Consider the following 15043-nt stretch of genomic DNA (forward strand, 5'->3'; position numbering starts at 1 on the left):
TGGAGAACACCCAGCATTATGAAGACCAAAGAATACACCAGGCAGGTCTAGGGTAAAGTTTTCAAAAAGTTAAAGGCCGGAATGGGATATTTCACAACATTTACACATCTCCCAGAGTACTGTGCGAACAATAATATCAAAATGGACTGCAAACCTACCAATCCCTGACCACTCTCTAAACAAGGAAAAAACTAATCAGAGAAGCAACCAAGTAGACCACTGTCTAATTGGGTGACCTGCGGGCATACACAACTGAGGACAAACTGTGCATAACACAACTATTGGTCGCACTCTGCATAAATCTGCCCTTTATGGAAGAGTAGAACAAAAAGAGCTTTTTATGAAAAAAATATTATAAAGAGGCTCATTGGCCATTTGCAAGAAGAACCGGGCAGAGAAAAATAACACGTGGAACACGAAACTCTCGTCAGATGAGACCAAAACTATTTTTTTGGGGCTGTATGCAAAGTGTCACACTTGCTGTCAAAATAACACTGCACATCACCCACACAACACCATTCCAATTGTCAAATACGGTCGTGGCAGCCTCATGCTCTTGGGTTGCTTTTATTTAGCAGGAACTGGGAAGATAGTTAAAATTGATGGGAAAAAGAATATAGCCAAATACAGGGCGACTCTGGCGTGACACCTGAGAATGGGGCGCAGGTTCACCTTCCAACAGAAAAATGACCCTAAACCTAAAGCTAAATCTACAACGGAACGGTTTAAAACTAACATTATAAAGGTGTTAGAATGGCCAAGCCAAAGTCCAGACCTAGAGCAAACTTTTCAAAAAGCAGGCCATATTTGGTAAGTTTAAAATGTGTGAGTCAGCCTAGCATACTTCAAACAGTCTTTAATGAATTTACCCCACGTGATTCGTTTGCGGTGGTTGGCGATCAGCGTTGCAACCTTGTTGCCTGCCTTTGTAACATTTTTATTTGACTTGCAGGGTCTTGATAAAAAGCGCTGCAGTGCCATTAAAACAGCTTTCAATTGCTTCATCTTTTAACAGCATTTTTTTTCCAATCAGCTCTTTGTAGTCAGCATGTTTTGCCTGGCATTGCCTCTTGATATGACCTCTTGAAAAAGTACACCAATTTTCACTTTTCCTGGAAGCAGCAGCCTTCACAGTCAACTATCATTTTTTTTGTTGTCGCTGTTGTTTACAATCGCCATGGCACAAGTGGGATTGGCGAAACTTCTAACAGAAAGCCAAGGGAAAGGTGGCCAAAGGACTACTGCCGTCATCTGGTAAACTGGTGATTTTTCTTTTTGTACAAAATTGTTTTATACTGCGGTAAACATTCTTGACATGCCACATATCATCAATTTTATGACAGAGTACACAGGCCAGTAAGAACTTGATCACGGGCCGTAACAGGTCCCCGGGCTGGACTTTGGACAGATCTGAAGTAAGGTGGGCAATATTTTTGCAACGCCTACTTTCCAATGTTTTATTAGCTAGCACAATATAACATTTAGAATGTTTTTTTTTTTTCACAATTGTGTCTCACATTTTGTTGATGTTAAGAAAACATTTAGTAGTGGTGGGATTCCCTTAACAACGAGTGCTGTTGGGGCACCATTTCCTGTGGTGTGTCTTTAGTAATCTAGCCTGGTGGCGCTCGTCCCTATCCACGCCACCAAATGTGTCCACTCGGTCTCAGACCGGGGACCATTAGCGTGTTAGGCGAATGTGACAACCACTGCACTAGTAATTAAGTTTGAAGCTTGAAACATGGCAATATGTCAAAAAGTTCTTAAGGGGCCAATATGTTTGCAAAACACTGTTCTTTTATATTCTCATTTACACATGACTCTGCTTTCACACACATACTACTATAATCTCCCACACACATACAGCTACACAGCACAAACACACCTATCGACTCACACACGGTATCATACTCTCGCACATGCACTATGATTCTTTGTCACACATCATTGAAACTACTATTACTATAGTGGTTTATCTACATCTAGTGTAGATTAAAACATCAACTCTTAGTGTTGTTTTACTTTGGGTACTTCTGGTAACCATGGCAATGCTCACTGATTTGTGTGTACATGTTGTACAGGTCTACATCAAACTGGAGTTTCTCCCAGTATGTGCGACAGTATAATGGTTTATGTGAGAGAGGATGTCTGTGACAGCATTGCAGGGTGTATGAGAGTATATTAGCATGTGTGAGAGAGTATAGAAGTGTTTATAGGAGTACAGTAATATGTATAAGAGAATATAGTAGAGTGTGTATGAGAGTTTAGTAGTAGGCATAAAAGAAAGAAAAGTTTTACCAAGGATGGGTATGTCTATGTCTGTACTAGAGTATAGCTGTGCATGTGCGTCAGTATGGTTTTAGATGTGAGAGCAAGTATAATTGACTTCCCATACTGATACCTGGTATGCATGCTCCAAAGTAATCCGCTCCTTTGTGTAAATGTCACAAGGAATCAGCCGGGCTAACCTCCAGAGACACGAGGCCGATTTCTGACAGTGTCTGTTTTTTTAGCCCCCCCTGCTATCCCTTTTTGCCGGTGTGTAATTGACGGGAATTGAGTCAAGGGGGCTTTGATGATGTGTAAGCACACGTGACATCCAAACAAGGAAAACAAGTCCTCAATTGTCAAGGTGGAAAACAACACATTTGAAAATGTTGAACACATTGACAGCAGGATGCAATTATATAGAAAAGATGTAGTGTTATTTATCATAGCATTCAATGGAAGATAAAACATCTTTTTTTTTGGCACAGTGACGTTTCAGCCACCAGTGATCAGAGTGAGTGAGGAATTTCTGCCGAGAAACTTTAGCAGTCCAAAAAGCCGATTTTGAAGCTGCTTCAAATTGACAAGCGCTAGGCCCACCGCAGGACATCATTAGTCCAATTTTGGCACCAAAGCCAGGAGTCGCCGTGGAGACAAGCCACCGACCCGTCAGCTTTTGCCAAGACTCTTCTTGATCCCGCGTGCACGACGGCTGCGTAATGCTGCAGCGCATGCACAGGCAGTTTTAAAGGTCCAGTGTATAATAATTGACCACTAGATGCTATCGATGGTGTTTTGCAACTGAAAACAAGTGCTAAATGCACACGGAAAAATACAGACTACAGAGACTGAAAGTGACTTAAACACAGCATTATTTGACTAGCTTTTCACGAAGAAAAATTAGGGAAAAAAAGTAAAAGGAAAGAGGAACAAAAAAAATGCAAAAAGAGCCAAAAAAGAAAATCACAATAAAAGGAAAAATGTGAAAAAAGGAAAAGAAAAGAAAAAGAGAAAGGGCAAAAAAGAATGTAAAAGGAAAATGCAGAAAAAGTGGGATCAAAAATGAAAAGGGTAAAGGGGGAGAAAAAAACAAAGAAAAAAATAACATCATCACAACATTTTTTTTCAGTATGTTCCAAAATTGTTTGTTTTTTGTGTGAAAAAACAAGTAACTAAAATTATGTGGAAAACAATAAAAAAAAAAAACTGGTTTTAAAGGTAGTAGCCTTTGCAGCAAGATGGCAGCCAATCATGTCAGCTCCCTCCCTGATCTCTCAACCGTCAAGTATTTAAAAAAAAATGCAATTAACCTGACATGCATGGTTTTGGGATGTGGGAGGAAACCTGGAGTGCCCGGAGGAAACCCACACAAGCACGGGGAGAACATGCAAACGTGTAGGCTGATCCTTCGCACCTTGGGGCTGTGCGCTAACCACTCTTCGTGCTGTCTATCGTAATTACAAACGAACGCAATTATTCTATGATCATGATGTTTAAATCATGGATCGATAGATGTCAAATTAATTACAAAACAACTTGAAGGGCACCGACAGAAAAACCTTACAGTGGCTAATCAACACTGCCCAGAAAATCATCGGTTGCTCTCTGCCCAGTTAGGAGAACATTGCCGACTTGCCATATCGCAACTGAGACAAAAATTCTTTAAAGGACTCGGATCATGCCAGAGAGTTATTACTGTAGGCTGTGTTACACTAAATGGCCAGAATTCTTTTGAGCTTTAATTCTTCTTTCTACATTTTTTTTAGTGTATGCCTCAAAATCACCTTTAAGTTATCTTTTTTGATAACTTCCTATCTATCTATCTATCTATCTATCTATCTATCTATCTATCTATCTATCTATCTATCTATCTATCTATCTATCTATCTATCTATCTATCTATCTATCTATCTATCTATCTATCTATCTATCTATCTATCTATCTATCTATCTATCTATCTATCTATCTATCTATCTATCTATCTATCTATCTATCTATCTAGCTATCTATCTAGCTATCTATCTAGCTATCTATCTAGCTATCTATCTAGCTATCTAGCTATCTACAGTATATACCAGAGGCATATCCCCCTAGTGGGAGGTGGCTAAGTTAAGAAATCAATCACAATCTTGATTCTTTCTGGGAGATTGATAGAGAGGAATGGCTTTCCAGGTCACTCGTTCGGATGTTCTTAGACAGGCGGGAGCAGACGCCATTGGGAGTTATTAGGTGACCAACCCCCCCCCAATTACAACCCCTAGAGCAAAGCCCCAAGCAGGGAGTCAACGGGTACCAACGTTGTATGTCTTAGGTATGACTCAGAAGAGACTTGAACCAGCGACCTCCCAGTACCTGGGTGTGCGTCCCACCCCCAAAGCCATTTGAAACCTTTAAAAATGCAAAATATGAATCAGTAGTTATAATGATGGGGGAATAACACTAGTCCCTGTGTATTCGTTGCTCCAGAGTCAGCTAAAAGTCAAAACACGCTAGGCCAGGGGTCAGGAACCTTTTTGACCCAAAGAGCCATAAAAGCAAAACATTTTTGTAAAGAAATTGAGAAAGCCACACCATATATTTTCAGACAAAATTTAAAAAACTGCCAAACACGCTCTCTAGACAAAAGCTAATTCTTCAGCACATTTTATTTCACTGTGTCATTTGATGATTTAATCAAATCTATGAAATGATAATAATGCCAAATCCTGTGTCCCAAATCAATGTAAATATGCCATTTACAATTTGTCTTCCACCTTCAGTTAAGAGTATTGAGGCAAGTTTTTCCCATGAAATTTGTCCTTAATAAGGGTTTCAAAATAATGTGCATCCAAAGTTATTTTGTAAAAATGTCACAAATTACTGCAAACGATAAGCATATCGTCATATTCACTTTCGGTGTAGACTGCACTGAGCGAGAGAGAGAGAAGGAAGTGCCTTGCGCTGTGTGCAGGGATCCGCCCCCTTGTACTGCTCACACAATCAAAGTCGTTTACCAGCGTTTTTATTTATCAGTTTAAATGGTTTCTCATCAAACTTCTGCATTAAGTTGCTTTATATGGACCAAATTGGGATGAAATCACTTGACTTTGGAACGCCACAGAGAGATGTGCAATAGTTACATTTTATTTCGGAGCCATATGTACTCATGAAAAGAGCCATATATGGCTCCCGAGCCATGGGTTCCATACCCCTGCGCTAGGCTAATAAAGTTCAAAGATCAAACCATTGCAGATTTCCCTTAAAAGATGTATACAGTTTGCTTTCATTCCTGCCAATTTCTGACGCATTTCTTCCAGTGGATGTGTTCAAATCAGCCAGGATATGAATGTTGAGCAGTGCAAGTTGAAATCAACCAAATATGCAGTTTTTACTCTATGCCACTTCAAAAGTTGAAAGAGATCTCACTGACCAGGATAGCAGCCTCCTTCTGGGAGTTAAGCTGAACATTTGATTCCAAAAAGCTTAATCGCATCCAATAACTCAAATGTTTGAATCATTGAAATTGTTTTGCACACAAATTAATATATTCCCAAATAATTAGTGGGAAACATCATATAATTTAAGAAAATCAAACATTTTGATTAAAGGCTCATTAATGAGGCTTTTTTAAATTCAATTCAAAACGTGGTTAGTTATGTTCACTGATGTTCAAAAGTTTCGGGTCAGTTAGAAATGTATTTTTTTTTTAACAAAAGCAAAGTTTGAAGGATATATACAGATTCTCCGCTACTTACAATTCCACTTACGAAAATCGGTACATATGACGATTCTTTTCAGGATGTCGAAAAATATCTGGACATTGCTTTGAGTTAGATTTTGTATTGTGTGCACCTTTTTCCGAGTACAGGACGTTACTGTAGTGCTTCTATCTGCCACTACCGGCGTGTGGCGCTGTGAGAGCTCACCTAGCTTCCACCCGAAGAATAAATCCTGCTACCTCTTCCTAGTTAGTGTGTAAAATGACTATATTGTATCTCCAGCGCGCTAAGAACTTTACAATTTCATTGTTTAATATCTCTTGCATCAAATCAATATGGTTGGTGTAAAATGTAAAGAAGAGGCGAGCCGTTTCTTTTGAGATGAAAGTGGAATAAGAAAGCTTGTTGTGGTAGAGAAAATGGTTGGATAGCTTTTTTTTCGTCCATTCTCTACCACGGAGGAGGAAGTCGCCTAACTGTTGAAGATCATCTTCCAAAAGTAAGTTAAACTCAACTTTATACATCTTTATAGAGCATATACATTTATAAAATGTTTATTTTTTAGTACAAAACAATACAGGTTACTTGTACAAACCTTAAACATACTTATATAATCCTTAAAAATACATTCCATAAAATATATAGCACTGAAACAACTTACGAACAAATTCAACTTACAAACGTCCCGTATAAAGTATGGCAGCGTCTGTATATTTTTCAAATAAAAATGATTATTCCTAGCTTTCTTGATTATACATTCTTTTTATTTTGCAAATCACTTGATTAACAAAATAGTGTGTCTGTTCATGGATGTGTGCTTGCGTGGGCGTGGGTGTGTGTGGTTGTTGAAAGTCAGATGCAGCGTTTGTACAGTTCTTTAATGGCCAAATTCAAGCACTTTTAAGGAATTTCAAAGCAAACTTTTCAATTTTTCAGTACCATTAAAAAAAGAAATCCGGAGTGAATCATGTGTTTCACCGATCCCCAAATGTATCTGCAATTTATCAATGTATTTATCAGGCCAATTGGATGATTTCTTCCTGCCCGCCATAAACTTCTGAGTGTGTCAATAAGCGAGTCTGTAAGTCATTTCTGCAAAAAGTTGTGATCTTTTTCTAAATAAATGAAAAATAAATGCTCTCTTCGGGGTGCTAGAGCACTGTGTTGAGTTTTGCGAAGTGTGGTGAGTTGGTTCAGGTGTAAAACTGCATTTCACCCAACTGTAAAAATAAACCAGTAATCACGTCCAATGCCAAACATGAAAACCTTTTTTCCGTATTGCATTGTCATCTAAGACTCTAACAAGTGGTATACGTTACTAATACAGGATAATAGATAAAACAAAATACTGAAAAACAAAGCTAACAATTTTGAGTTAACGTTCTTTTACAGATCAACCTGCCTAAGAACAGAAAGTCTGGATCCAGCCACAGAGCCAAACTGAGTTCGACATCCCTGTAGTAAAGGACACCGTACAAAAGTGTGGGCTCACTATTTGTGTATCAAGCCCACACAAAAATAACAGGTGTTTGTTGATAACAGTCTGTACTACGGACAGACTGAAGAGATCTTTTCTTCCTCATGCCATAAGGCTCTTTAACTCTACCCGGCTGAGTAAAAGCCCACAGTAAACCACACCACCTACATTGCATATTACCGAATCTTATTGCAATATGTATTCTGTGTAGCACTATTTAGTTATTCTATATAACACGCTACAGTGGGCATTTGCACGTCACACTGGGTATTTGTATAGTGTATTCTTTTGGTTTTATTATTGTATTGTTCTCAGCGAAGGGATGCTGCTGGAAATGTGAATTTCCCTTCGGGGATGAATAAAGTATCTATCTATCTATCTATCTATCTATCTATCTATCTATCTATCTATCTATCTATCTATCTATCTATCTATCTATCTATCTATCTATCTATCTATCTATCTATCTATCTATCTATCTATCTATCTATCTATCTATCTATCTATCTATCTATCTATCTATCTATCTATCTATCTATCTACAGAATTTATAACCTGAGACTGCTCCTCTAAATATGGTGCGCCGAAAGTTATGAAATACGGTAAATAATGTTCTCCATCTGAATGCCGCCATAACATTTCGGACAGCATCTTTAGGTTTAAAAGATTCTCAAAAGTGAAAAAAGGCAAATTGTTTGTGCTGTTGAGGACTTGAAATGGATGAAAGAACAGATTTATTTACATCTGGTGTGTTAATTGCTCTAACAAGTCGATCACATCCGTACTGTAAACATCTATGTCGAGTTGTAAATCAACATTGAGGTACATCATGACTAATTTCTTCAACATATGCAAAACAAAATTAATAAAACCTTTCCATGTAGCAAGCGGTTACTCACTCTGGGTAAAGCGCGGAGGGTTGTCATTGACGTCAGAGAGGGTAACGGTGACAGTGGTGGTACCAGATAAGCCTCCCAAGTGGCCTCCCATGTCTTTGGCTTGAAGGACCACAAGGTACTGGTCCTGGGTTTCTCTATCCATGTCAGGAACTGCTGTGCGCAGAATACCTGGAAAAAATGTTGAAAAGTCAGCTTGGACATTTTGGCAGAGAACACAGTTATGCACCAAGATTTAAGAAGTGGCATGGTCTCAAGTATTGAATTTTGTGGGTCAACAAGGCAACACTTGAATACAAATACGGTACCTGAAAGGGGCGGTGCTTTGTTTGAGGTGTTCATAAAAAATTTAAAGTACAATATTTTCTCTATTTAATATGTGCTAGAAATGCCCAATTCTGTTCAAATAGCCTTCATAAAAAAATCCACTGCAACTTTCTGCTTTATTCTTACCTTTACCAAAAGTCTTCTGGCCCCCAGACACATGACACAGGAAATGAATTAGGGGGTAGGGGTTTTCGGTGACTGTATCATGAAAATGGGGAAAGAAAGAAAAGGATTGTTTCAAATGCAGTCCAAATGCCATCCCAAACCCCAAAAAGGATGAAAAAATACTTTATTTTAATGGGTCCAAGAAATTCATGTACTTGCAGCTTGACAGCAGTTGCAATGATTATATAAACCAGAAAATGGCGGCAGTATGATCCATTCATCCGATTTCTGCGCCACTTATCCTCACTATGGTCGCTGGAGCCCATCTTGTGAATTTCCCTTCGGGGATGAATAAAGTATCTATCTATCTATCTATCTATCTATCTATCTATCTATCTATCTATCTATCTATCTATCTATCTATCTATCTCATCTAGGCAGTGAGTAGGGGACACCCTGAACTGGTTGCCAGCCAGTCGCAGGGCACACAGAGACAGAAAACTCTCTGCCACTTTCAAAACTAGGGACAATTAGGGCCAGCTAATTAACCCGGCATGTATGGGTTTGAAATGTGGGAGAAAACTAGAGTGGCCGGAGACAATGGCACGGGGAGACGATGCAAACTGCGCACAGGAAGGCTTGGGTAGCAACCCTGGACCTCTGCACCGTGTGGCAGCATACTAACCACCCAGCCTGCATTATGTCTGAGGAAGTTGGCTGAAGAGCGAATTATCGATCCAAGGACAATAGCATCAATCTGATCCAAGTACTGTGGAACCTCTTTACACGAGCACCTCTAAACACCAGAAGTGTGGTATACGAGTTTTATTTGCAACAAAAATCTTGCTCGCCTAAAAAAGGAAAATCCTGTTCATCTGGTGTCCCAGAGGCTACCACAACAGACCACTCGAGACTGCTTACCACCAGCATCTTTCAGTTTGCTTATGCAAACCTATACAGACAAAACCATAGTGCTGAAAAGGTTTTGGGTGTGTATGTTCATTTAAAATGACAACAAATTCCATTTTAAGCATAGAGTAAGTGCTTACATATCATGAACAGTCTCTTGATCTCATAGCTGTCAACTTCTGCCAATTGCTCCCCTAATTAAGGATTCTTAGTCATCCTTATTATCTATTAAAAAACACAATGAGCACATACTCACAGTCAGACAATGTAGAATACTGCGACAATATTAGCATTGTCATCGGCTACCAGTGACCGAGACGATCCGGATTAGAGCCAAAATGGGCAAGGCAAAGTGTGTGTGAATGGGTAAGTGTGAAGCACATTGAAAAGTGCTTTGGGAGGTCTTCAGTGACTTGAAAAAGTGCTATATAAATGCAGACCAATTACCATTTACAAGATTGACCATTTTATAATTGTGTCTCCCAATAAAACTTATACAGAATGCACAATTTTAAATGTTTAAAAAAAAAGAACATAGAAAATATGGGGGAAAAGTTTTCAGGCAAACTCCTAGACACTTCAACTTTATAAGGGCTAATAATATACACACATTTTATTCTGGGAATTACTACTTGAATAAGTTGTTCAGTGTTTTATAGATAATTAGGGTTACATTGAATTATTGTGTGAGGACAATTTGTTTTTAATTATATTTTATTGGGCTAATTTGCTAGTACAGGAGCATTCCGGGCTACGAGCACAGTCCTGGATGGAATTGAGCTTGTATGAAGAGGTACTACTGTACTTGCTAAGTATCGATAATATCGATATGTGTATCGATCCGCCCACACCTAATTAATTGATGGTACCTTTACGTTACTGACCTGAAATTACATAATAAAAAAGATCATATAAAAATCTTGTCTCTTGTGGGGACATATTCCCCATTGATTCATAAAGAGGCCCATTCTTATTCCCAGGTTTTTGTCTTGGGTTAGCACGGGGATTACATGAGGGGCAGTAGGTTTGTATCGTCTAGCAAAGGCCAAATCAGATTTGCCTTCAACTTGAGTTCTGCTGTTTTTCCCATGTGCCACGTGACGCACCGAGCTCCCTTTCCCCTCCACGCCAAGCCGGCCTCTCTCCTGTGACAATTCCTCTGTGTATCAAAGTAAGATATGAGCCCCCAAGTAATTCCTCATCTTTTTTTATTTTTCAACCTCCATTTCAGGAGCTCTGCTATCTGGGGCTGTAATTGCAGTCGTGTTCTGTAACGACCTTCCAAGTACGCTTCAAAAATGGAAAACCCCCAACACACAGTATTGCAACTTGAAATGTAATTCTGGAGCTTCTTCAACAGAGCACTGAAGCCGCGTCCAAAGACACATTTCCATCACTCTTTCATATGCATTCGAATAACTTCCATTTTGTATTTCCGTATTATTTCCATAGCTATGAGTCTCCAGTTATGAATGATCTGTAAGCAAACTCTCGCAACTCTGGCCTCAATAATTGTATTGTTTGCTGTGTAAAATTACAGCACTGCATATGCTGTGTTTCAGAATTCCCATTTTAGTTGTTTGTGACTAATTGAGTGAATCAAATCACACACACAAATTAAGATAAAGACTCCCTGCTCATTTTATGTTTTACACGCCAGCAGCTACATTAGCTAATAAAATGCTTTAAGTGTTGTTTGGTCAAAATGCTTTATAGCACTTTTTGCTGGAATGTTAATAGTAGTTGTTTAATAGGGCGCACATGACACAATAATAATCGACTAACACAGATGAATTGTTTGTCCTGCTCCATAGATTTTGTGCACGGTTTGTGTTAATATGAATGGTCGGTATTACTCGGATTATTACACAGGAGAGCTAAACAGTATTAGGTGACAGAAAATGTACTTCTTTTTGGGGTTTTGTTAAGAAAAATTAACTCAATATAATAAGTTGATTTCAATTTGATAAATATCTATATTTGTGAAGTAAACAGTCAACTCCAAAATAAATGTATTTAAATCAAGATGGGTTCCTATCACCTTGTCGCCCAACAACCAATAGAACCCAGAAGTCGCAATGGTCTAACCTGGCATTTTTGACGCAGCGTCTTAAAGCAAGAATGTTGGTCTGCAATTTGTTTACATTAAAGATTCTCTTTGCGAACCTCTAAAATGTTTGGGGAAAAAAAAAACATCTTGAAAAATCAATGTTTTCTCAAATCATAAACACTTTACGGGAAAAAAAACATTATTGGATTGATGAAATTTATACTACATTCTACTTAGTATTAAACTGTTTTAGTGTGGTCAGATCGATTGGAAATTAGACAAAGCAAGTCATGTTTACTTGAATAGTTTTTATGTCATCATCACACTATTTTTAATCACGGTAGTACGATATTGAGGTTATTGCTGGGCTGGACCACGAGAATATTGTCAGACATTAAACCGGTCCGTGGTACAAAAAAGGTTGCCGACCACTAAAATACAGTTAAGTATCGCAGAATCACAAAGTCTTTAAGAAGCGCACGAGATTCTGAAATGAATGAAAAGAAACGCATTGTTAGAAGTAATTTAATCATCCTGAAAGATATAAATAAACGGATGGCCACACATATTCAACAAACTTTGTCACTTAAAATGCTTGGTTTCAGTTATGAAAAGTAAAATAAATGTATACAAATGTTCAATCACTTTCTATTTTCTAATTTCTCTAAAATTTGTATCTGTTACAGAGCGATAACTGCACGAATATGATTATATACAGGTATTGATTTTCACCTTTTTTTAACAATAAGGCACACTGTATTATAAGAGGGCAGCATGGCGGGTCAGTGGTTAGGGCGTACTCGACACAGTTCTAAGATTTGAATCCTCCTGTGCGGAGTTTGCATGTTCTCCCCATGCTTGCGTGGGTTTCCTCCAGGCACTCCGGTTTCCTCCCACATTCCAAAAACATGCATGTCAACCTGGCCGTCCCAAATTGACCCTAAGTGTGATTGAGTGAGTGAGTTGTCTGTCTGTGTGCCCCGTGACTGGCTGCAACCAGTTCAGGGTGTCCCCTGCCCACTGCCCCAAGGCAGTTAGGATAAGCTCCTACTGAGGATAAGCGGTGCATATAACGGATGGATGTATTATCAGGAGTTTGGTCGCATTTCTGGAAAATTTGAGATTTTATTATCCAGAAAATACATTAATTTAATCACAGACAAACTTTGATAGTGATTTTAATTAAATCAAAGAGAAGGTGGAATTAACTTCTGTGCATTGAAACTGAATTGCTTTAGTAAATCAGTATGGGAAACCGAGGTCAAATAAAATCACGGTTATGTTGTATTTTTGATACAAAAGGTGCTAGAATGCAATAATTGGGGGAAAGATGGCCCATGAGAGACCGACATCTGGTGAGCAATGTATATTGTTACGATTCTCATATTTTAATGGCACAGGGAGTTCCATTAGAATTGATCACATCTAGAGGAAAAACCTCATTGCAACTGCCGTTGCTGAGGTCGGGACGACTCAACATCTCCCATTCAGGTATTTTCAATCGAGCTGTTAACATTGCACCAGAGCAGTTGTCCCAGTGTTTCCATTCTGAATGTGTTTGCCATTGAAGAAGAGGGTGATTGAAAACAGGAGTCGTGAGAAGACGATGGGCATGCTCGGAATTCTGAACGTTGCTACAGAGCAAAAATCGCCTTGGACTTCACAATTCAGCTCATAAGCACCTGCAGATCGCTTTGGTTTGCATAGAAAACCCAAGGTCAGCAATCGTTAAAAGTTGACATTCACTGAGCATGTGATTGTACAAAGTAAAGCACGGCCGACCAACATCTTCAACCCCACGTCCGTTTGAATTGCAAAGAGTGCTTTTCAATCAATACGGCGTTGCAAACATGAATCTAAATCATCCACCTGTGCTCCACAATTTCAATCAAAGGTTCAATGCTTCAGGGTAACCATAACACTTCCATCTCAATACAATTTTGAAATCAAAGGTGCTCCTCAACAGTCTGGCCTTCTACTTGTCTTTGAGTGACCTACATGAGAAGGCTGGATTTCGTGAATGCACACAGCACACTATTTTTTTTCTCACGAGCAAAACGGTCCAGCGAAAACAGTCAGCAAACAACTGCTGACATAATTCATTTTCATTTAGTTCATCCAGAGGTCAACAATTTAGAGCTACTGCGAGATCTTTTTCTTTGGACACAAACGCCAAATATACTGTTATTCCAGGACTATAATGTGCCCCTTAAAACCTCAAACTGGCCAGAAAATTGAAAGTGAGTCTTGTCTTTATAACGCAGAATGCGGTGGGTAAGATTCGTAATGCATACAGTGTTAACTGCTATGTGTTACTACACAAGGTTTTACTGGATACTTCTGATTAAGCCACTTCCGAGTTTGAGCAATGATTTTATTATTCAATATTTATTGCTGGACCGGATGACAATACATTTTAAGCATCAGGATTCAAACTTGGGACATAGTGTTGAGGGCATCGACACTAAACCTTCAGTGGCACAAATGAAATGCAAAAAGGCATTTGACCTTATCTAACCATAACACTATTATTACACATGGTACCAGAAACACTGATTTGCACTGTGCGTTCTGATAAGTTAAACAGTCTTTCCGCTTCTTCACATCTACATATCATGGTGCGAAACACTGAAACAGAAAGGCTTTCAATAAAATACTTTAAAGCTATTTAACGTTCATATACATATTAAACCGAAATGAAATCGACACACAAGGTGAAGAAGTAAAGAGACTGTTTAACCTTTGATAATACACTATTGAGAATACACTATGCAAACCAGTTCCTGGCATCATGAGTAAAAATAGTGTAATTATGACTTAAGGTCAATTGTACCACTAGTGGTCTAATTTTAGCGTTTTGTTGCCCTTACTACTACAATCTGGGTTTGATTCAAACGATGCAAAAAATATTTTGCAATTTTAATCAGTAATACTTAAAGAATGATTAATCGTTGCCCTATAAAGTGTATACATTTTCCACAATTAATACACATGTTAGTAGCTCTTGCTGTAGTGTCGTTTTCATGCGCCTTTTAGTCCAGTGGGCCTTGTGAATGAAAATGATATGGAAAAAAGACTATTTTGGGGCGGGTGCGCCTCGTACCCCTTTTAATGCTAAAGAATAAGATATTTCTGCAAACCCTAAATCGAATGTACCCCAGGGGGTAACTCATCTGTTTTTGAATTTTGTCATTTGCATTTATGAATCAATATACATGCAGAAATGTACGAGAAACATCTATATATTTGTTTGTTTTTGAATACATTTGTTTCAGCAAATTGGTATTGAAACACTGATAATCAAAGCAAAAT

General features: G+C 38.5%; 1 protein-coding gene across 1 annotated transcript in view; it reads right to left on the reverse strand.

The window, feature by feature from the left end:
- cdh24b (cadherin 24, type 2b) overlaps positions 1 to 15043 on the reverse strand; it is a 314707-nt gene that overhangs the window by 92350 nt on the left and 207314 nt on the right. Inside the window, exon 6 of the mRNA XM_088349797.1 lies at positions 8344 to 8511. Coding sequence (XP_088205923.1) covers positions 8344 to 8511 — 168 coding nt within the window. The remainder of the gene's footprint in view (positions 1 to 8343; positions 8512 to 15043) is intronic.

Source organism: Urocampus carinirostris, chromosome 1 (genome assembly GCF_059441175.1).
Source record: "Urocampus carinirostris isolate Australia breed hairy pipefish chromosome 1, RoL_Ucar_1.0, whole genome shotgun sequence".
In the NCBI taxonomy this organism is placed as follows: Eukaryota; Metazoa; Chordata; class Actinopteri; order Syngnathiformes; family Syngnathidae; genus Urocampus; species Urocampus carinirostris.